The sequence below is a fragment of the Sitodiplosis mosellana genome, unplaced genomic scaffold (genome assembly GCF_009176505.1).
Source record: "Sitodiplosis mosellana isolate CC-2019 unplaced genomic scaffold, AAFC_SMos_1.0 Smas_scaffold_6226, whole genome shotgun sequence".
NCBI lineage: Eukaryota > Metazoa > Arthropoda > Insecta > Diptera > Cecidomyiidae > Sitodiplosis > Sitodiplosis mosellana.
In genome coordinates, this window is record NW_022601467.1 from 3,762,224 (window position 1) to 3,786,856 (window position 24,633).

At 35.4% G+C, this 24,633-nt stretch overlaps 1 protein-coding gene across 8 annotated transcripts in view; it reads left to right on the plus strand.

Moving 5' to 3' along the window:
* Positions 1–24,006, plus strand: part of LOC129578623 (RNA-binding protein Musashi homolog Rbp6) — a 380,177-nt gene extending 356,171 nt beyond the window's left edge. For 4 of the 8 annotated variants that reach the window (XM_055467451.1, XM_055467452.1, XM_055467453.1 and 1 more), the window contains 3 exons: positions 16,678–16,743; positions 17,391–17,623; positions 18,972–24,006. In XM_055467451.1, the coding sequence (XP_055323426.1) occupies positions 16,678–16,743; positions 17,391–17,623; positions 18,972–19,013 (341 nt within the window). In that variant the 3' untranslated portion in view covers positions 19,014–24,006. Of the gene's footprint in view, positions 1–6,602; positions 7,978–16,677; positions 16,744–17,390; positions 17,624–18,971 lie in introns of those variants that run through there. The other 4 variants (XM_055467454.1, XM_055467456.1, XM_055467457.1 and 1 more) reach the window with 2 other exon arrangements.
* Positions 24,007–24,633: the final 627 nt, after the last annotated feature.

Genomic DNA, 24,633 nt, shown 5'->3' on the forward strand with positions numbered 1-24,633 from the left:
AAAGTAGCCTAACGCATTTGGCCAAGCGAAACAAAATAGTAAACAGAACATACGCAGAGAAAGAGCCATAAAGAAAAAAAAGGAAACTAAATGTAAAAACCATTGGTGAATATGTCGATGCATCCATAACAAGGGTCATTTCGATTTCCCTTCATTCATTCATTGCATTTAGTTGCAAGTCATTTGAAGTTTTTCTTAATCTATATGCCAGTGCACCGTTCCATTGATGGTAATAACGGGTGGAATGCTAAAACGAAAACCCGTTTCGCTACAGTAAAATCTAATGTTGAACAATATTTTGTAATAATCCATCGCAACATCGAAGAGATTTTACATGCATGTCACACTGTTCACCATATCACAGTGCATATCTATTGCCGTGCAGTCTCACATTTGACCCCAATAACAGCAACGCATCCAAAAAACATATACATTCCGTCGCTCTCTCTCGCACGCTCTCTATCTCTCTCTCTCTCTTCTCTCTCTTCTCTCTCTTCTCTCTCTTCTCTCTCTTCTCACTTACATTTGCAGGCGCATCGAAAATGATATGTTACTTTTGCATGTGCTGTGCAACCAACATGTCGAACGAAGAAACCCGGTGGTAATTATAATGCAGAATCCACACACATACACACACATTTGCCATAAAATAATGCATTCGACCAAATGTGTGAATTTGTGTAAGACACATATGCATTGAAATGCAGCGCAGGGTGGATTGAAATTCCAATAAATACTTATTCACTGTCGCCCCGAAAATGCGAAGGACTCGAATTATTCGACTTTTACTTTTCCCCAACACACACACACATACACTCACATATCTTTGCACAAAAACGTGAATCGAATGCATTTTCCTCCCCGAAATAATGCAATGTTACGAGATAATCCCCGCAATAATGGCGACTTATCGTTCGATTTAAGCAATTTCGAATACGTAGTGGCACAAGTAGTAAATTGATAGCATCGAAAAATCTCGGTGTCGGTGCCAAGGCAAAAATGCAAACGAAAAATACACACGACCACACGAAGAGGACGGGAAATGATGGCAACGAAATAAGAAAAAGCGGATGAGAATGAGGAACAGGGAACCCAGAACGAAAAAGTTATGTATGTGTAGCCACTTTATGTAAAATATTTGGTCCCACCTAATAAAAGGCACACATGCAGCCAAACTTTGCAAATAGGTAATATCAAAAAATTTAGTGGCTAAACTATAATTTCTGCATATTTTAAAATGTGACAGAGGATTTCAGAGTGGCTACACAGCACACACACACACTCACACGCACACATTCGTATTTTTGGTGGTGGGCACCGTTATAAAAGGCAAAATTACATAAACCATTTGTTAGTCGGCCGACGAGAGCAAATGATCGTATGTGGATGTTTTACTTCGGTGTCTTCATCGTCTGGTTGCATGTTGTTGGCTGTGGTGTCATTGGTTGTAAAATGTGCACCTTTTCACTCACAACATTATGTTGTTTTAGCATTTTGCCTGTACTGTGTAATTTACTGGTGAGATAGAGTGTACCACGATTTCCGAACGCCTCACACTCGCACACGCTCTCGCTAGCTTTGCCATTTTTCTGTGTGTCTGTCTCTCTTCCTTTCGCATCTCCCATTTTCCATTTCGGCAAAACCCGGCAACGGGAATGGGATTTTCATTTTAATGTTGTGCATGTGTGACCATCATGGGTTTTTATTTAATCTATTCCATTTTTATTCGAAGCATTTCGAAGAGTCGAAATATTTAGTTCAAAATAACTGTATACAGAGATACAGACACACACTCACAGTCACATTTTATCATGCAGGCAAGTTACAAAGCAATAACCGTATTCGCATGCATATCGAATACATTTGCCCAATAATAAACAGTTGCAGATGTTGCACACACACACACACACATACAGACACAAATGCTGAATTGCATCTCATTTACTCGGTACCGCAATTGAAATTCCAACGCAACAGAAAATTTATGTGGAAAAAGTAGCAAAATGGCAACATAGAATAGAGAGAGAGGGAGGGCGACAGTGGAAAAAAATAAATAAATGCTTCAGACAATCCATATATAAATTCGAATTTGCTTCTTTGCACCCTTATCTTCATTTGAAGACACTAAACACCATCTATACATATCGAATTGTAATGACAGTTTCTCTGAATAATAATGCATTTCGTCTCTAGGGGTTGAGACAACACCATTTCGATTTATTCTATTTAAATTGTGCACACACACACACACACACACAGAGAGAGAGAGGGAGAGAGAGAGAGAGAGAGAGAGAGAGAGAGAGAGAGAGAGAGTGAGGGAGAGAGCGAGGCAGTGCAAAGTTAAGCCATGTGTTTTTCGTTTGCTCAAATTTGATAACATGCTAAAAATTATTTCTACTGATGGAAGCTGATGACAGTCGTCGGTATGCGACGATGTAAATAGCGAAAGGGTACAAAAGTGAGAAAATCTCACCTTGAAAGTTGTCAGTGTTTATCAGTCGAGTTCTCGGTCAGAAAAAGCTCAGTTCAACTGTTGGTCAGAAATGATCAGAGCAGAAAAAAACAGTTTATTACGATATAAACATTTGAGTTATTTCAAAGAGATAAGCTCGTTTGCATTGGGAATAACAGGAAATTGTGTCCAACCTTGGATTCAAACTAGCAGAAAAAAAACTTCTTTACTTTTAATGGAAAGTTTTTTTCCGGGCAAAACTTCGAATTATCCAAATATTTAAACACAAATTACAAAAAAGGCAGCTACGACGACGACGACGACGACGACGATGAAGATGATGCCAAAAGTTAAACCCCTCGATTTGTTGTGAATTCGTTCGATGTGCAAACATTTTCACAGAAAATGAAATGCAATATCGTCAATTTAGCAACTAATGCATTGGCATTCTCATTCCTAATTTGTGTGTGTACGTTTTTTCTCCCCGTCTCTGCCTCTCTTTACATTTCAATCCATTTTACTATTTTGTTAATGCGTTTATTGCTACATTTTATTTGTAAATTTTATGAATTTATGTTTGTTTGCTGATGTTCATTTTGGTGTGATCGTGTTTTTTTCTGTTTTGGTTTTACTACTATTTGTGCTTGTGTTTGTGCTTTTCGTTCAAGTGTTTATTCCATAAACTCCAACCGAAATCATTTAGTCGTGCTTATTCTTCTTTTTTTAGTTATTTCTTTCTTTTCTTTTATTATTTTCTATCTCTTTTTTTCTTTATTGTATGATTTTTTTTAGGTGTAATGGGAGTTATGCCAGACAACGGCATCATTGTAGGCGATTATTTAGTGGCATCGACGACACCAACATCGGACTAAATTCATGAAAAAACACACAATTCGAGAAAACAAAAATGAAGGGGAAGAATTTGAAAACAATTTTTCAAGAAACAATTATGAACACACAATTTATGAAAATGAAAACAAAACACAAGAGAAAAAAAAAATTCGACTTGATCAAAATTTGCGATGAGTCTGACTTAAGTGTGACAATTTGGATTTTCAGTAAATAAGCTAAGAAAAATGGAATAATTCAATGGATTCAAGAGGAAAAGAAATGGAAGACAGTAAAAAAAATACACCGAATAAATGACAGTTTTCAAGTCGAATTCAACCAAAACCTACACGAATAAAACACATACTCGCAGCGTTTTGCACGTGCATCAACACATCCCTTTACTTCAAAGATACGGCTAAATGAAAACGAAAATAAAAATTGATATGTTAAGCCCGTAATGAAATTCACAAAATGGATCCATGCATCGCATACAATATAGTTTTTTTCACATCTCTTTCACTTTAAGCTCAAGCGTTGAAGATTTCAAACTACATTTCTATAAATTAATCAATGTTGTTGCAAATCGATAAGTTGAAATCATTGTTTTTTTTTTCATTTACGATTATTTTATTTACATTTTAAAATTGGACACATTTGTTTTCCTCTTTTCGAAACGAAACAAATCGACAAAGAATGACACAAACAATTTCGCACACAGACACAAAAATACAAATGATTAATATAAAATAATGATTCGATTCATGTTACTTCTAGCCTAAATGTAATTGCAATTAATTCCTGTCTATTCGTAACCTTAATTGATAAACATTTGCATCGCACCAATAAAATACATTGTTATTTTGCTAAATGGAGGCAAACACCAGACGTTTTTTCTTTCGTTGTTTTATTTTGAGCGTGACTTCTATTCTTTTATTCATTTGACTTGATTTACTTATTTTTTCTCTCTCGTTTCGGAGGAGGAATGAACGAACACACACATATACGCCGCGTTGGCATTCTGCTGGATTTTTTTCTCTGTTGTTGTTGCTATTGTCTATCATCAACTGTCAAATGAAGATTTTGAATTGAGGGCGGTGGCGGCAGCGGCTTCTGCTGCTGCTGTTGAAAAAATCAAGCTGATTTTGTGGCAGTTGTCTGAGTTGAACAGCTGAAAGCTAATCAAAATCACTGCTCATAAAATATTGCACATTGTGTTGAGTGCGAAAAATGTTGGGTTAAGCGTCTTTCATGACGCAAACATGTGAAATGAGGGGGTTTTTATACATTATTCGATGATTTGTTGTTGTGATTGCTGGCTTGTTTTTTTCTCTCTTTCCGCTTCGACTCTGCATTTGTGATCTTTATCCTATCGGTATACATAAATGTCTTTGTTTGTGTTGAAATACATCATTTTGTGCACAACATTATAATCGACGAATCACGACGACGACGACGATGCGGACGACAAAAACAAAAACACAAAAATAACAGCAGCGAAAGAAGACAGATGATGTCGAATGGAAGCGATGTTGTTTTCATTCACATCAATAAGTTCATGTTCACTCACATACATTCACATTTAAGTTTGTTCTTGTGCCTCGAAAATTGGAATAGTTAAACAGGGAAAATTAAAATAATGTCGAATTTCATGCAGCGAACGAAAAAAAAAAAAATAAATAAAAATAAACCATGGCAATCACGAAAACGTGTTTTGTTAAAATGCATCGATTTTTTTCTGTTCTGCTGCTGGTGGTGATGTTGGTGTATGTGTATGTTTCGATTGTATGGCACTTTTTTTTTCAATGTTCAATGCACATATTGTTATTGAAGGAGAAAGAGTGAAATGAAGCATTCGAAATGAAATAACGCAATCTGCGGATAAATATAAATAATTTGCTGCACTCACCAAAAAATCACGTGCAAAATCAAACACACACACATACACGCACGCACGCACACACTCATGCACACACAAAAACCCATTCACTCACTCACATACATTAAAACGGAAGAAAAAATAAAAATAAAAATATAAATTTTAATTACGTGCTTTAATGTCAACCAATTTGCCATGCCAATTAATTAACCATAATATTTATGTGATTGTTGTTATTATTGCATATGGACTTTTACCACAGCGCTGTTTGTCTTTTTCCCCCGTTGGTATCGCCTATTTCGCGGCCCCTTTCATCGATCTCCCTTGCTCGCTCATTCGCTCAACCGCCCGTTTGTTCTTGTGCAGTGCCCTCCGCAGTTTTTTTTTTATATCTATTTAATCGTTTAAATCGCTTTCAGTTCATATTAAATTTTTAAATGGCGAAACGAGAACAAATGCATAATTTGTGGGCGAAAGTAGCGCGGATGAAAAAACAAAAACCCAAAAAAGGCAACAACAACAACAACAACAACAACAACGAAACAAAAAAATCGATGGCATTCAGAGCACTACAAGCAATCAGAGAAACGAACATAAAACGCTTGCAGCGAAATGACATCTCGTCGTGTGAATGAATGACGTAAAAAAGCCGCGAAAAATACTAAAGGCAAATAAATATATAAATTAAATATGCTATTGCGTACGCAATGCATGAATTGTGTGTATGAGTGTGTGTTGCAATGGAAAATCTGTTTGCTCTTTTGACGGCGGATACTTTCAATCTGTCTCTGTCTTTTTCTCTTCACTCACTCACTCCCAGTGTCTCCCACACACTCGCTCACCCTCGATATTTTTTTTCTCTCGTTCTGCTTCGCTCGAGTGCATTTTGGTAATTCAAGTGACATTTCCATTTGCTAATTAAAATGTGATCCACTCGTTTTCGTCGCATGCAGTGTTGATTTTATGCCGCGCGAATTAAGCGAGAGAAAAACCGTCGAGGCAGAGGGCTTCACGAAAAGTACGGCGATGAGAGAGTAGAGAGAGCAAACGACCAGAAAACCGCGATACGCGCGTAAAGGAATTTCGTTTCTATCTTTTAATTTAGTGTGTGTCGCCAGCTTTAAATTGTCCGCCCGATAGTTCTCTCATTACTTGTATTATTTATGCAAATTACGGAAAATTGCGAGCTCATTATCATTTCACCATTTCATACAAATTCATAAAATCATAATAAATAGTTAAGCTGCATCAACACTAACCATACTCGAAAAACAACACAAAACTTTCTCTCTCTCTCTCACTCACTCACTTTTTCACGTACTCTCACACATACACATACAAACACACCACCATAACTTTTACCACTGTCACACTGTCTCTCTCTCTCTCTCGACTTTAGCCCAAACTCTATATCTGCTTCCTCATTTTGCCTACTTTAATTAGGGTTAACGCTTTGTGGATTTAGTAGAAATATCGGTATCGGGCGTCGAACAACATGCACAACAGCAGCATCAGCAGTATCACATCTACCATTATCCTTGGTTGCTGCCTTAACACGCTCAACAAACATTCGTTCGCACGTAATCGGACATTTTAACGTTTAACTCAGCTTCCCATTCCACGAAAAATGCTAATTACTTATTGCACTGACCCTCTCTCATCCCCCATCCAAAATAAATTTTGAGGAAAAAAAAATGCTTTCAAACGCGCGTGCCGACCAAAGTCACATGCGGATCGCCCGAACAAACACACACTACACACACACACACACACACACACACACAAAATATTATAATAATAAACAAACACAATTAAAATAGTCAAAATTAACCAAACACATTTATATTGGCTTGCTTGTATTAACATAGCCTCCCATCAAGTCGATGCAATTCCATTTGAAAATCATATTGAAATGAAAAACAATAACAACCATTCAAAAGCTCCCCACACACAGAGACAGAAAAAAAACCGATATACCACAATGATTTTATGCCAAATTAAACGTGTCCTGCTAAAAACATCAATGTGCTTTGCAATATTTATAATGAACAGCTATTGACAGCAAATAACATTTCAATAATCCGCTAGCAATTAAACATGTTTTATCTATTTATATCGTAAGCAATTTCGACCATTGTCAATGAATGCATTCAAAATCAAGAAATGTTCAGGATTCAATAGCAGAGCTATTTGTGTGAGAGAGAAGAAAAGGGTAAGAAATCGAGGATTCAAATTGGAAAATGAGCCAGCAATTGAGAGATACCTATTCAACATTTTGATTGTCACAATGAGTATATAGGAATTTGTTGTTTGTCATTCGCGTATAAAAACCATCATATAAAAATGTAGATTCAAAATATAGGAAAATGTCAGGCGTTGAAAACATTTTGCGATAAATTAGTGGAACAAAATGAAACTACTTATGAAAGAGAAAATGTTAGATGTTTAGCATAGAGTGTATTTACCAATGTATTAACTCAATCAATTGACAGGCATTACATTATCTCTCTCTACCTATCTATCTCTATATAGCGATATGTCTATCCGTATTTAACCCTCTAATGCATTAATTTTTCCCAGGGCTGGAAGTACTGGTACTTGGTTAATTTTTGGCCATGGATATTTAAAAAAATATTCATAATCCTAGATTCCTCATGGTTCAGTCAGGAAATGCGATTGACATAAATCAGAGAACAATCAAATCCATTGTTTAAAAGTGTCAGAAATGTGTCTAGTTTCGAGTTCGAATAATTTATTTTGTCAAATTTTTGTTTTTGCACACATTTTTGTTTATAACTTTACAATTAGACTACATAGACAAATATTGCCAAAGACAAAAATAAAGAGAAAACATTGACGAATAAAAATTCTCTTTGAGCATTAGAGGGTTAAAGCTCGTCTCAAAAGTATTCAATCAAAACCTCCCCACTCCCACCCCCTAATCTTCCACATAGAAATTAGCGTAGCCAAAAACACACATACACACCAACTAATTCAATCAATTTGAATGGGAGATATTGAATTTCAAAAGACATAACATGGTATCAAATGAATATGGAATCCGTATAAGCAAATTAGCTCTCATCATATTTAGAGTCTCTCTTATCAATTATGTTGTTCATCTGAACACAATTTAAAAGACGAACAAAAAAACAACAACAACTATGTATGTATTATTATCATAATCTTTTGTCTTGTGCAGTTATATTATGGAAATGTTATTAATTTAATGGAATAAAACATCAAATACTGGACACAAAAGAAGAACTTGAACAAATAATATTTATGCATTATGGTGAATTATCATAGTCATTTACGTTTAATTCGCATGTTCGCGTGCTTAAAAACCAAAACCTAATTGAAGGCGGAGATTAAATGTGAGATGATTTCTTCTGGACGACGCACATTCTGTATATGAATGGTTTGGAGCGAAAATGTAATACAGAAAAGTTGAGCGGAAAAATGTCGATGACGAATGAGCGGAAAAGGGATAGCTTTATAGTAAACTGTATAGTAAACTATATAGCTATCCCTTTTCATTTGACATTTTTCTGCTCAACTTTTCTGTATTACATTTTCGTTCCAAACCATTCATATGATATTGAAGGGAATTTGGAAACATTTCATTGGTTTAAAGAGAGGTTCGGTGGGCACACAAAACATGAACAGGCTACATATAGTATTATTTATCACTCTATTTTCTGTTAATAATTGACATGCATTGTCCCAATTTAATCAGGGATAACACACACAAGTACATAAAACACTCTTTTCCGAGTTGATAACATACAAACACACAGCAAAAACATACAATTTCGTGTCTACTTCGCTCTTGAACACGAACACACACTGACACTCATCAGGAACACTTCAACGAATCACTTATCACACACAGGCGCCTACCCTGAAATGTAACTCGTAGCCAAATGGGCTCCGCAAAATCGAAATCGAACACGATTATTGAAGGGAAGTAAATTCACAATTAAAACAACTTTTGCCCGTTTTTAACCAACAATTAACGTAATACCATTAAACACACCAAATTTATACTCATGCAGTATAGAAAATTTCGTTCGCTCTCATATTATATATCCATAGCCTAACCAAGATATGTTTTTTTTTTTAAATCAAATTTAGATTTATCACATTTAAAACGTTTTCTTTTAGAATTTATTTAATCAAATCGATTTAGTTGAAATGATCGAATAACTTTTGACGCGAGTCTATTTTTCCGTTCTCAATCAATCTTAATGTAAGATCATGAAAAATATGAGATAGACTCTGATTTATTTAGAGACAAAATTCAGTCACATCGCTAGACATCTTTGTCCAATGATTCTAGAATAGTGATATATATAACCGACTATAATCACATTCATTTCTTTTAAATATATATTCTCGCTTTAATATTCCAAAGACATATAGATTTAGTAAAAGATTTAATTCTTCTTTTGCCTGCATGCAATTTCCATTCACTTGCTGCAGCAAACAATTGCAAAGCTACTGAACTTTTGTAATTAGAAAAAGCTCGATCGGGTTTTTTTATTCGTCTTAAGTTCAAAATGCATTGTCTTACCATGCAATTATGGTGGAAATGTTGCAAATTCAGTAGTTTTTCAATGGCTGCTCGGTAGCGAGGTTCAATGAAATTGGCGTGCGGGCAAATGAGAGTGGTCTCTAAGTTTCATACCATCAACAGAAAAATAGATAGTTCAAATATTTGTTTATAAAATAATCCAAGCATTGCTCAAAATGAACATATATAGTAGTGATGCAGATTTAATGTTTTCAAGTTAATGAGGAAGTTATAATGATCATTACCAGTATAATTTAGAGTTGCTCTCAATGTACAGATATATAGAAAGTGATAAATTGTTCGCCAGAAAAAAAATCGACGAGTTTTTCTTTCAGTCAAATGGGTTTTCAAAATATAGTTAGACATATAAATCCCATTTTGATATGTGACAATCCGAATGAAATTCAATTTCAATCGACGCAAAGTGTAAATTTCCGAAGGGGAAAAATGAGTTAAAATCGCAGTTTGAAAAGCTTTTCGATTGCTTGCAGCTCTGTCTCGGTCGAACCGAAAAAAAATAGTTTGTCAAAAGTTTATAATCCGCAAGCCAAGTGGAAATTTGAAATAGTTGAAAGTGTTTCATCGCTGGTTAAAAGCACAGTTGCCGTGAATTTCATTGAATGTGCAGTTTGGTCTCGCTGTGTGAATCACTCCGTCCAAGAGAAACGAAAAACAAACGAAGAACGTAAGAGAAGAACAAGCAAAAAAAAGAGAAGAACAAGCTAAAAGCTGTGAAGCGAAAATAAAACCATTGACGCCATAAATTTAAGAAAAATTAGTAAATGTGTTTATTCATCGCTTATCGAATGCGAAGCGACTGCGTTCGCTTTCATTCACTAAATTCAATATTTATATTTCTGGTGAAATTGTTTGGTGTTGTTGTTTTCATATTTGGTTGCGCGTTTTTTTTTCTCCTCTCGCTCCTTTTGTTAGCGTTGCTCAAATCATCTCTTGGCTTTCTTGAACGTTGTTGATTCTCTTTTTTTCTGTTATACTTTCTCACTCTCTCTCTGCCATCATCCCCCTCCTTCACTCCTTCTTTCTCTCTTTCGCATTCTCTCTCTGTCCACATTTTTACGCTTGGTGTTATTTTTAAGGTTTCAATTTGACAGGCAAAGCATACTTGGCTTCATCAATTGATAGAAGAAAAAAAAAACTAAAGAAAAATCAGCTAAAAAAACCCACAGAAAGATACACATACGCAACACATTCCGCTCCGATATTCGATCAGTCTATTGACTTAGCTGCGTCATCGACCAGAGTTCGGTCGATGACAGCAAATGATGTAAAGAAGACGCACAAATTCTAATGACGAAAGTGTCATGTGTGTGTGTTTGTGTGTCTGTGCGTTAGTGTGGTGCCGTTTCACTGTTCATTGAAACAGAAATATTATATTCGCAATCGAAAGATGTCAAACGCTTTGTTGATTGCACTCAATGTGCTGTGGTGGCGGCAGTGGTGGTGGCGACAAACTTTTATCCGTCGATCTTTCCGTCCGTTTGCACGGCTTTATGTGTGCACACACATAAAATGTTAGCACAATGTGCTTCTTCTTTTTCTGTTATTGCTCACACTATCTTTTACTCGACATGCTTAGGTATGTGTATGATTTATTCGCAAATAAAAAGAGGAAATGATCGGTTACACAAAACATAGCGTTTTGGATAATGCGAAAGAAGAAACCAAAGTGAATTGAAGAACACTACGACGATGACGACGATGAAGGAAAGAGAAGTAGAAGAAGAAACTACACACCGAAAATAATATCGAAATGAAATTTTTATTTTTACTTCATGTTTTGTGTGTGTGTATATGTATAGCAAGACCATTCCATTGCCTCCACCGTATCCAATGGTGAATAATGTATTCTGTCTCAATGGTTCTTGCGCAAACATTGTACATATCGTGCATTTATACATCGATAAATTTATTGGAACATATAAAACCGATCGGTGTGCACTTTTCGATTTGCAAAACGGGTTCATGTGCTGTTTTTCTCGCTTGTTGCTGTTGCTTTCTCGCTCCCGTAGAAAGCACGCCACACTCATACACATAATATCAAAGTGGATGTTACGAACGGTATTTATGTACTTGAAAATATTTTGGCCATGATGACGATTTAACGTTACGCAAACATAAGTGAACTCGCTCTCTTTCTCTCTTCATCGCACCCTCATCCTATGGGAATGATGGTGGTGATTTTAGTGTGTAATGTGCGCGCTCGCTCTCCTTTTCACTCTCTCTCTCTCTCTCTCAACCTTTTTTCTTCTATCTCTTTCGCTTGCTTGTTCGCGCTCGCCTGCATGTCGTAATATGGTCGAAGCATTACACGACAAACAAGAAAAGAGGAAATGAAAGAAAATTTTTCGTTCACATTAGATTGAACAGGCAAATATAATACCCAAAGTGAAAAGCTGAAATAAAAATAAATTTGTTGGATGGAGAACAAAAACAAAAAAAAAATAACACAGAAATAGTGAAAGAGAGTGAGTGAGTAAGAGAGAGAAAAATCGAAAACGTACAAAGAATGCGAAGGGAAAAAAGAACAACAATAATACTTGGGGGTTTGGGCACAAGCATCACCGCTGCCGCCATCGCCACCGCCACTGAATTGGAAATGTAAGCAGGAGCAAGATGCTTGATAGAAACGCTCGAAAAGTTTCACGGCGCCACAAGTCTTTATCAATTTCTTCTCATATATAAAATATATTTTAACAGCACAAACAAATACACTTGTCGATGAATAAAAGAAAGAAGGAGCGCACGGCACACAGAAGGAGACACAGCCACCGATCACACAACAAACGAAAGTCTCTCGTTCACATCACACTCGTCTCTGTTTCTCGGATGGGCGGAAGACAAAGTTTGGCATGTTTCAAGTCTGTTTGGTCGTTGTCGTCGTCGTTCTCAAACGATTGTTATTTCCATTCTATCGGTCGGCTACCCGCTTGTTCGTTCGCTCGCTCGACTGTTCACCATTACCATCACTATTCCGATTAATAATGTCTCCACCGTTGACAAATTCTTAGTTTTAGTTTGATGTTTCGTTACGATTGGTGGTTTTGAAGCGTGTGCTGCAATTGTTGTTGCTGACTTTCATTATTGGCTGTGTTGTCGTCAACGTTATTATCAACATTATTCAACAATATGCTTAACTATGGCGCGTTATCCAAGCGATTTCGACAACTTTTTCATTCGTACCGAACATTTCAACAATTTATCTTACTTCATTGTGTTTGACGAGGAGCGGAGCGCAATGGAAAAGAAGAAACAGACAGAATGATGTACAAAGTAGAAATAAAAAAAAAACTGATCATCAACTTAATCATTTCGAAGGATGTACTTAAAATTCAAAATTAAACCGCTCAACAACTGCAAATAAATAAACACGTGAAAAGAAGCGAAAATGAAAAATTGCGAATCGACGAAAATCCTTGGAAGAAAAACACTTTGGTCTCTCTTCAATTATTTTGAATAAATGACGTATCACAGTGTATTTTAAATGAGCTTAAGCATATAATGCGTTTAAAGAGGCTGCCTCACCACCAAACGATGGATGCGTATTGTGTATGCCAAAAATATCGGAATGTGTGCCATATTCGCAACATCGCAAATAAAATAAGCCGAATGCAACCAACGCAAAACATGAGCGTGCACACAGCTTCGGTGGTATTTGCACAGATTTTTAGCATTTTAACAATAAACACCATAAAATGGTGTCTTCAAGATTTGACACATTTTCACAGCGACGAAGAACTTTTTATTGCCTCGTTCCACGAATATCGATGCATACAGCCAATTAAAACCGTATCAATGCCGTACATTGATAGCGAACAATCTTTTAATACGGTTTGAGAGAAGCGTGAATAAGGCGCGGCTAAAAATGATTGAACATAATCCGCAACACGAAAGTATTATCAAATAAACTGCTAAATAAAACACATTTCTCTCTCTCTCTCTCTTTCTCGCCGTTCCTTTGGCGTGTGAGTGTGCATGGAGCGAGAGGAAAAAAGCCTCTGAGGGGAATATATTGAAAATGGAAAACAATTTGCATACTCATTAAAATACATGTATTTCACATTTTGGCGCAAAAAAAACCCTCGAAAACATCAATGAGTGAGCGAAGCATATCAAATCATTTTGTTACGAAAATGTAACCACCGATAACATCAAACACATTGAATACTGAGTCTTATGCTCTGGTTTCGTTCTGCTCATGTTATTTTTTGTTTCCTTCGCGCATTTTGATTATCGTTTGAATCGTAATTTATTTTTCATCGTTCGTACTTTTTTCCTACGTAAATTATGATTTGAATACGAAGGTGATGGGCCGGACGACAACGTTTCGGAAGCCCACTTTAGTACCAACTGGTTATTTTCGAAGAAATTTTCGTCACTAATGACTTTGTGAATTAACCAAAAAAAAAGAAGAAGCGAAGAACCAAAATGTATCAAGCAATGGAACAGAGAGCGAGAGAGAGCGAGCGTCCGTTTGCAAATGTATGTGCGTGATTACGACGACGATGTAGTAGTCACAATTTATGAGCTAGTGTCATTTAATCTATGCATATATATTGTGTGAAAAAACGAGAGCGAGAGGAAAATGTGCGTGTTTTCGTCTTATATTGAAGTGGTGGCCGGAAAAGGGATTTTTAGTTTTATGCTGATTTTATTATTTTTCTTCATTTTAATTGGCTCGACCGTACACTTAACCATTTCCAATGACATTTTATTCTTTCCTAGCCATTTTGGATATCAAACTCCACTCTCACCATCCCCCATTGCCCTTCTCTTGCATAGCCATCGAGAGCGTCTCTTTCTCTCGTTCGCTCACTTACAACTGGGTTAATGTCTGCTTAATATATTCAATTTCGGCTTGCAAATGTTCGGTTGTTTAAGGTGAATTTATATGCGAGGCGTATTAAATTTTCGGACAAATACTTGTATCTTTTACCGTTATCGCACATGATGATGTGTAGTCAAGCCAAAACCAAGCCAAAACCAAGCCAAACTAAGCAAAGCGGAACCGATACGTTTCGTTAGCAAATGTGTGCTGGTGCCGGAGGTGCTGGTCAATGGGGCCGAGGATTATAATTTTTGCAATGAAATGCCAATGCCTATGTACGGTGGATGATGGCGTTGGTGTCGTAACCTTGACAATATTTTTAAGCCGAAATTATATTAATAGCATGACAGGATCTGGCTTGGAAGCCCACAGATTTCGACTACTATCAATTTTCAGTCCAGTGGAAATATTTTTGGAAAAATTAAATCGAGAAATAACGATGAGGAAAAAAAATAGCAAACCCACACACACACACACATGGAAATGAGCAAAAAAAACCTGTCGAGAAATTGTGTGTTAGTTCCATTTCGAAATGGGCATAGAGTATTTACCAATTTTGCACGGTAGTTTGGCTATTGTGACTCTTATCGCTTTCAGTCATACATTTAAGCACATAATATATGCGCATACGGATGGAGCCAACGATAGAGAATATTTCCGATTTCGAAATGTATGTCATGTTATTATCATTTTAAGCAAATGAAAACGTGCGACAGAGAGTCGAGCTGTATGAATGTTGCAAATATTTTTACCATCGAAAATTGTTCAACAACATTTTGGTTACTGCACACACACACGATGTGTGTACAAGGCTGGTTGGTGTGTTCATCTGCTTACTGGCCAAAATAAACATCGAAATTTACTTGAACATTGAACGCAGCATTGGTGGCAGGAGGAATGAGGCTCACTAGCAAGCATATCGGTGTTGATTGTTCAATTGAAATTCCATTTCCATGTTGGCACTGATTTTGTTGTTGGTGGCCATTGGTCGGTCGGTCGGTCGGTCGGTCGGTCGGCGGAGACTTTAAAGATATGATGGCATCGACATTTTGGGATAAACTGCAAAATGGGTGTAATAAAAATGAATCGATGCATGTTTGCATGTGTATACTATTTTTCACAGATTTTCGGTCACACAATTCACAAATAACCGCTCTCGATTTGCGAATATATTCGATGCTCAATGCTTCAAATCATAGAATTGTTCGCTTTTTCTAGCCATTTCGAAAAAAAAACATTTAAACAATAAAACAAAGTTAAACAATCATACAATTTTCCACACAAACATATACAGAACAAAATCATTAGCTCATTTATTCTTTTAAAAAAAAGCACACACACACATCAAGTACGTTGACTAGGTTTATTATATTAACGTTTCACTAACGAGCTCGCTGTGCATTGCATACATGTTAATATGCGTAAATTCCATTTTTTTTCATATACATCATTTAGTTTCCGATGAATCATATATTTTGTTTTAAATTGTGCTTAATCATTCTTAACCGACAACAGAAAAAAGAACACATATAAATAAATTGTATCACGTTATTTTAATTGATTTTATGATGTTTGAATCGATTGTGCCAGCATTACCAATCACACACATCTGATAACTAATTGCATTTTTGATGAGAAACACATAAACTCTCTGCTTAATTGGCGATCAAATTCCGAAAAAAAAACAACACATTACCTACCCTAAAAACGAACTTATATCCAAATGAAAACTCTTAAAAAATGCATGTTATGATTTCACAAAAATTGGTTACAATTTTCGTGTGACTGTGCGCGCACCGATTCATTCAAATTTTATACACTTTTACATGCTGATTTCATATCATATAGATAACACTCATAATTGCTACCACAAAATTGGCTTTTGAAAGAAAAAAAAAAAAAAAAAAACTAACAAGAACGCATATCCAAACAATTCAAAATATGAAAATTTGATTCAATCAACCCAATTGGTGGTATATCGTTATCTAACAACAACCAATGAGATAAAACAAAAACAGAACAAAATTATAACGGCCAAAACAGATCCATCCCACATCAGCTAATCGATTAATTCATTTAATGTATATTTTTTACAGTTGACTTGACAAACGGCCAGCTAACACCAAACAACAATACACCACTTCTAACACAAGCACTTTCAGGTGAGGCCTTCATTTATGTTTAAGACTAACAACACTCACACACAGCATCCCCACACATGGAGCCTTCTATCATTATTCCACTTATTTGCTTAGCGATGGCATGCTCATGTCGAATCGGATCGATTGCGACCGAAGCCAAACTCTCTCTCTCTCTCTCTCTCTCTCTCTCTCTCTCTCTCTCTCTCTCTCTCTCTTGTTCTTTCTGTCTCGCCCTCATCACCCTCATTTCGCATTGATTGATTGTGTTGTGATTCGTTGATTCGACAAATCCTTGGCCAAATTTCCGTATCGAAATCCCTCCGCACCAAAATCAACGCATACGCAGCAAATACAGAAATCGGGTGCATTTCATCTGTGTTTCGCTGTGTTTGCTCTTTTCATAACAGTCTCTCGTCTTATGGTTTAACGCAAATCTCATAAAATCCACTGTGAACTCCAAACTTTTCGCGTGTTCTGTATCTCTCTAAGCCAACTGAACCAAACGAAAAATAAAAACAATGTGTATATCGAATAAAATCAATTATATTTTATTTTATCAACACATATGCACTGGATATTAATGTTTTCCTCTCGGTATTTTTCTCTCTCTTCCTCTTTTTCTCTTCCAAACGGTGTTCTTTTTTCGATTCCTGTTGCCCGCCATGCAGTCATGAATAATTATCAAGCGGCTGCTGCAGCAGCACAAGGTTATGGGCCACCAGCGTCACCGCATACAACTACAACAAGAGGCGGATTTCCAGCAACCAATTCACCAGGACCAACAATTGATATGTACAGTTCGAGTGCAGCCGATAGCGTAGGATATGTGCAAGCGGCGAGCCCACAACCATCCGGATTCCCGGCCATTGCAGTGAGTCGGGCACCATTGAATTACAGTCCTGTAAGTTCATTCTATCAAACGCTCATCCTCCCATTCAACTGTCACACACGTTTTGTCGTGTGTGCGCTTTTTTCTTCTTCTTTTTTTTTCATTTCAATTTTAATTCGTTCATTCATTTTGGCAATGATATATATTGTTTGGGCATCATTTAAATTGAACATTCGAATGACAACATTCAGTCCATGGAATGCTGATGCTTAGTCGCGTCATTGAATGCAAATTGACGATTAAAAACGACACCCAAACAGATAATGATGAGATGAATATTACTTATACAATGGTTAATTTAACCGCTATCAGGATTACAATAATTCTGATTAAAATAGTCATTTCGGCGTGATGGTCGAAACACAATGCATCCCATTTGCAAGTGATGCGCCCAGTAGAAGTGGAGGAGGTGGCATGTGACACCGAGTGTTCGCCGCCAAAAATGAACAAATGAAAATCTAAAAATAATTGCAACTGTATGCAAAATTAATTGTGCAATCGTTAGCAAATGTATTATTCGGATTCGGATGTAAATGCATTAACTGACACAATAGCGTTGCCGATTCGATGAGTCATTAAATATGCACGCACACACCAAAAGATACCAAAAATAAATCGGTGCGCGGGCGATCATCCAATACAAATTCAAGCACGTCATTTCCGTCAATCATCTTCCGTTCGCGCTCAATATTAATTTGCGAAATTGTCGATTTTGTCGGGGCGGTTGAACGAGCGCGGTGCGCCAAACAAGCACCGTCGCACTTTGATTCGTTCGTGTTTGAGTTCATGTTCCCTGTCAATGTCATTTTCATTTGGTAACATTTTTTTCTGTGTGTGTCATTGTTGGTGTTGTTATGTTCGTTCGTTCATATTTTTTTTGTGTCGTGTGTCAATTTTTATGCACTGTGCACTTTTACCATTCCACCATGATTTCAGTTTCATTCATGCAAAATTGATATATCACATGACACTTACATAACGACAATCCGATTCCGACAATTTTCAATTTTCGAAATATTTTTTTCAACAATGCAGAAAAACGCTTATTTGCATTCCAAAACCTGCGCACACAAATTCATAAAATAGTTCTTAGTTAGACGAAAAAAAAAACGACGAAAAAAAGCAATTGGCGGGTGTTACAATGTAATAATTGCTCAATTATGATTACCTAATTTTATGCTTTTTAAACAATTTCAAATGGCGTTCATTTTATCATGAAAATACTTGCATCTTCCAACTGCAGTGGCCATTTTTCACATTTGTTTCCATTTAAAATAAAAGCTCAAAATTTCATTTATAATCGCATTAAATTTGTTTCATTTAATTCACTGTGCATTTGTTATTTTTTTTCTCTATTCAGGGTCCGCTAATACAAGCTGCTTTCACCAACGGCTATCATTGAATTGATCCCCATGCAAGGCACATCTAAACCAAATTAATGTTGTCTGATTGAGGAATAAAACCAAAACATAAGAAATCATCTTAAAAGAAGTAATAAATGAGAAAAAACACACACACAACAACAAACAGGCAAAGTATAACTTTATATCAGAGAACAAATGAAGGAAGTTATGTGGAAATAAAAATAGAAAGAGGAAACTCTACTGAGAAAGAGAAAAAAAACATAACAACAAACAAACAAAACATATATTCACTTCACACACACACACATTTATACAAGGCACAGTAAACGAACACAAACAGACAAAAAAAACTCTATATAGATATTAAAATAAATAAATAAAATAATAAATATATTTTCAACTGCAATCAAAAATCGGCTGCAATAAATTGCGCTGCAAATAAACAACTTACATTAAATAAATTAATATGAACAAAAAAAAATATTGAATAAAAAAAAATATTCTACATCAATTAACCTATATATAAAATATATGAGTATACATACATGATTATATAAAATGAATCGAAACGGGATAACATAGCACATATTCATATGCCTACCCGCACACAATCCACAACCAACCAAAAAAGAAAAAACTAAAAAAAAAAAAATAAATAAATTATTATGAAAATACGAGGGAAAACGTTAGAACGAGCGCAAATCCAATCCAAATTGAAGCAACAAAACACACTCACACACGGATATGGATTAGCACATTTTGAAATGTGAACAGAGGGCCGTTACAGAGAGAATGAGAACCAAATGAATGTTACAATTATATTTTCTTCTTTGAAAACCAAAAAAAAAAGTAAAATCAGTGTGTTGTTACACCCGAACCTCCTCCAAATAAACAACAGCATATTTGCATAATATGTATTTGCAATGTTTTCGTTTGCGTTATATTTCCACTTAGAGAGCAAATTTGCAAACAAGAAATGGATATTCAGGAATTCATCGAGTTTGTTTCTTTACAACACACACATATATATATATATATATATATGAGCCATTTATCTATCAAATCATACATCTTTTCGATTTGATATATTAGCAAAGAAAACTGCTGTTCATCCGTAGAGGAGCGTTGTTGGAAAAACGTTTTCCGTTACACGTTTTGCATAGACACACACTTAAGCATGAAAATCATTGCAACAATTCTAAGTGCAACAACGTGCACAAGATCGGTTTTGAATTACAAACAAACAAGCAAGCACACACCATCACAAACACATAGACACTTTGCTTTCGTGTTGATTTGAGTTAGATAGCTAACTTCTAAGCTCATCATTTTCAAAGCTAAAGCAACATAAAACCAGACATTTACTAATGTTTCGATTTAATTCAAAGCTTTTTGTCTCTCATTTTCGCATAGTTTTACTAGTTTTTTTTCCTTTTCGTTCGTCTCACATTCAATTTAGAATATTCAAATGCAACATTTTCATTGATGATTGCAATTGAATCGCTTTTAAAATAAACTGGTACGACGGTACTATTTTGGCATTTTTTAAGGGACAACACAAATGGCGTGCACCTTTTTGCATTTCAAGTTGGTTGCCAAAGAAAATGATATAGAAATCAGATGATTACCAGTTTGTTCTTCGTTACAACGAATTGAAGAACCTTCATTACCCCATATCTGCGTTCCGTTATCGTAGTCCATTGTACGTACAATTTAATGATTTTTTGTTTGACACAACTTATTATTGTCATTCAATAGATTTCTTTCGATGTATTCCTCATTAAAATAGTAAATCGCATTCGGAAGGAGGACAAAAGCTCGCTTTTTGAAATTTCGATCAGATTAGCACCGCATTGAACATGCTATACAGACTTGAAAAATCAATTCAATTGAAACTCATGAGAATAAAATTTTCGAGGCTCGAAATTTGAGCTCAATCGGTCATTTGATCGAAATCAAAAGGCGAATCGCTTTTGGCATGTATTTAAAAGCAAGTCTATTTAACGAAAAGCCACGCAAATCAGTAATCACCCAGAAATGCGATGGCCAAGCAACATCAAGCAATAGCATTTATTAGTAGAATGAACCGCATTTTACACGTGTTTTCTCCACAATATTATAACGAAGAAAAAAACAAACAAACAAATACAAATGAATGGTCGAAAAGCAAAGAAATTTAAAAAAAAAAATCACAGAGAATTTATGCGTTTTCTTATGCCAGTATAAGCCTACATACCAATTGAATAGAGAAGATTTAAACCAACCCCAAAAGCATATACATTTGATCTAAATAAACAAAAAAAGGCATACAAAGTTGCAAAACACATTCTCATCAGCCGAGGCATCATCGTCTCAGCGCATCATTTCTATAGACAGCATTTTGTAACAGATTTTTTTTTCGTATTTATAAATAACAACAACAACAACAAAAAGTAAAAAAAATATGCTTTGTTAGATTCTAGACCATTGCCGTCGTTGCTTGACATTTTTTACCAAACCAACAAAAAAAAGAGTTTAAACAGAAAATAAAAAAAATCTATGCTAACCACGATCAAAACCACGCAACCAACCAAAAGATAAATAAAGATAAAATGAACATGCACACATTCATATTAAAATAAAGTAAAACAAAAGATGAATATTTAACAGGGTATCTTCTAACAACATAAAAGCTAAATAGGGAAAAAAAACACACACACACACACATTCGGTATGGGGAGGTGAACTCTCATCTCGTTCCATTGAGGCTACAAAGAAAAAAATGGAAAAGAAAAACAAAACGATCCCCAGATTCCGTATTTGGAGCATGCAACATTTTTAAAAATCAAATGAAAAAAAGCTTGAGAAGAAATAAACGAGGACATCAAGCAATTATAAAAAGAAATACACAAACGGACACGAACAGACACTCACACAGGCCACTTGTAAACAAAACGATTAGTAAGACTAAAAAAAAGACGAAACAAACCGTAAAGTAAATATACACAGCGAAAAAAAACATAGAATTATCTGAAATGATGTAAATTGTTTATTCCACTTACACTCATACACACTCACACACCCTGCGACGATACAACAGCAACAACAAGAAAAACTGTAAATCCCTAAACGAAACGAGTGTAAATCCTAGGCAATTAAAAATACTGTCTGTACATACAACAACTAAATATTTAAAGAAACTAACAAAAACGAAAATTAAACAACAACTACAAGAAGAAGAAAAAATTATGAAACAATTCACATTTAAACCAAACAAAACCAAATTATGAATAAAATAAATACCAAAAACCAAAATGGACCAAGCTATAGCAAGTTGGCAAATATTGAAATTTTGCATTTGTCTTCTTCTTTTTTTTTATATACAATAACTTACAACATAGTCTTGAATTAATGAAATGTGCGACAAAAAAAAAGAAGAGAATCCAGATGAGCGTGAACATTGCACCGGTGCAATGCGTTGATATGCCCCACTTCAAAGCGTATCAATCCAATGCGTGCACTGTTCGAAATATGCTCTCGAATTGGTCGAACAAGAACAAGAAAGAAAGTAGAGAAACTGCAGCCAATCCTAAAATCAGGTACAACATATGAACTTGCATATTTAGATACTTCATTCTTGGATCCCATTGTGTTTTTTTATAGAATGCACAATGCTCGATGGTGCGCTGGCTGACGAAAGATAGATTACGTTACTTGACAATAAAAGAAAACAAAAAAAAACAAAACAAAACAAAAAAACCATTTGCAAACCGATTGACCATTTCGATTCGTGTATTGTGGTGCATCTATAGTTCGAATGAGAGCGCACGAGTCTTTGGCTATAGCACAACATATATATAGATGACTCTTTTGATTCTTTGTTCTCCCATTTGGTTTCGGTTTCAGTTTCGATAAATCAACGCAGATAATACCAATGCACACACCACTGAGAAAGTGAGCTTTGAGCATTATGTTAATAACATTCGCCACGAAAACAACAACAACAAAACGTATACGACGCGAAACGCGAGATGATCTGTTTTTTTCTTCATTCTTCCTAGGTTTTGGTTCAGTCTCAGCATTAAATTGATTTGATTGCTGTTTTGTTTGTGAGTTGTAAGAACGAATTTAATGTGCGTTGGTCGCAACGAACATAAACATATATTTAGTAGCGACGCGCACCAAAATGAGAGTGGGTAAATTGCCCAAGCAAATTTATGGCACTCTCTGGGTGATATATACAAGAAATGAGCATTTTATTTAGTGCCACAAAAGCGAATAATTCGCTATTTTCTCTTCGTTTACTTGTTGATTGTTTCACAAAGCCACGAATTGAAACAATAAATTTTGCAGTTATCAGCAGATATTTTCGACTTTTTTTTTCTCTCTCTCACTCTCTCTCTCTCTCTCTCTTTGCAAATGTGGCCAACGCCAAGCTTGCTTTGCTTCAACAACATGCAACAGATTATTCATTTCGATTTGGGTCGCTCTTTCTCTTTTACACTCATCATCCGTCGGCGAGGCTTGTGTGTTTTTGCCCCTTCTACCGACGCTGGTGGTTTAAATAAAAATTTCTTGGCTGCAAATCGTCATTTCATTCAATGTTTTATATGCCATTTGATTCATTTGGCTGCGATAAAACAATTTATTTCGTCTTTCATCTGTTGTGCTCGTTCGTTGAAAATAAATGAATGCCATTGTTGCATCAATAAAATGCTCAAAGCTCCACATGCATTTGGAACCGTTTCATTTTCGGAACAGAAACAAAACCAAACAAAAAACTTTGTCAATTCTTAAAAACAAATTAACCTCACCAAAAAAAAAACCTGGTAGTAAAACCTCACCAAATAACAAAGAAACAGAACATAAATAATGCTAATACTAATGATGATAATTACACTCGAGCTCTTTAAAATAATGTGAAAACGAATAAAATGTATCGCAATAAAGAAAAAAAAACTAAACTCATGTAAACACATCAAACAGGGTGCGTTTGATGGAATTTTGATTAAAAAAATTAATAAAATAAAAGTAAAATGTAAACCGGAGACATTTCAAATAATAAGTAAATTAATCTAAATCAAACCACATGAGTTTAAAAAACAGTGTTTTAAGTCTTCTGAAGAACAAAAACCACAAAAGATCTATATAAATATGGCTAAGTATTTAGAAAAAGAACACGATAATATCCCATAATGAAAAATTAAACGCGAAGGATAAGATAACGTTATAAAACCAAAACCTGATCGTAATGAAGCGACAATGCGAGAAAAAAAAACGAGGAAAACACGAACGAAATAATTTATTGTACACAGAAATAGCAGTCAAATGTGTATGGATTAGTTAATATGAATTGATGTGAAACCAAGAAGAAAAAAATGATACGGTGTAAACACACACACACACACACACACACACTTATATTTAAATGAATAATTGAAGTATATACACATAATGACTATCTCACCCACACATACAAGTATATTCCACCCGTTTAACCTGTGAAAATGAGCATAGAAGTAATGAATTAAAACGTTGAATATATCACGTGAAAGTGACATTGACGTGTGTGCTTTTTTTTCCTAGTTTTAATATTTGAAAGAAGAAAAAGAAATGAAAAACCAAAACCACGAAGAAAAAAAACGCGGTGAGAAGAAAATGTTGTACTTAATCATTGGT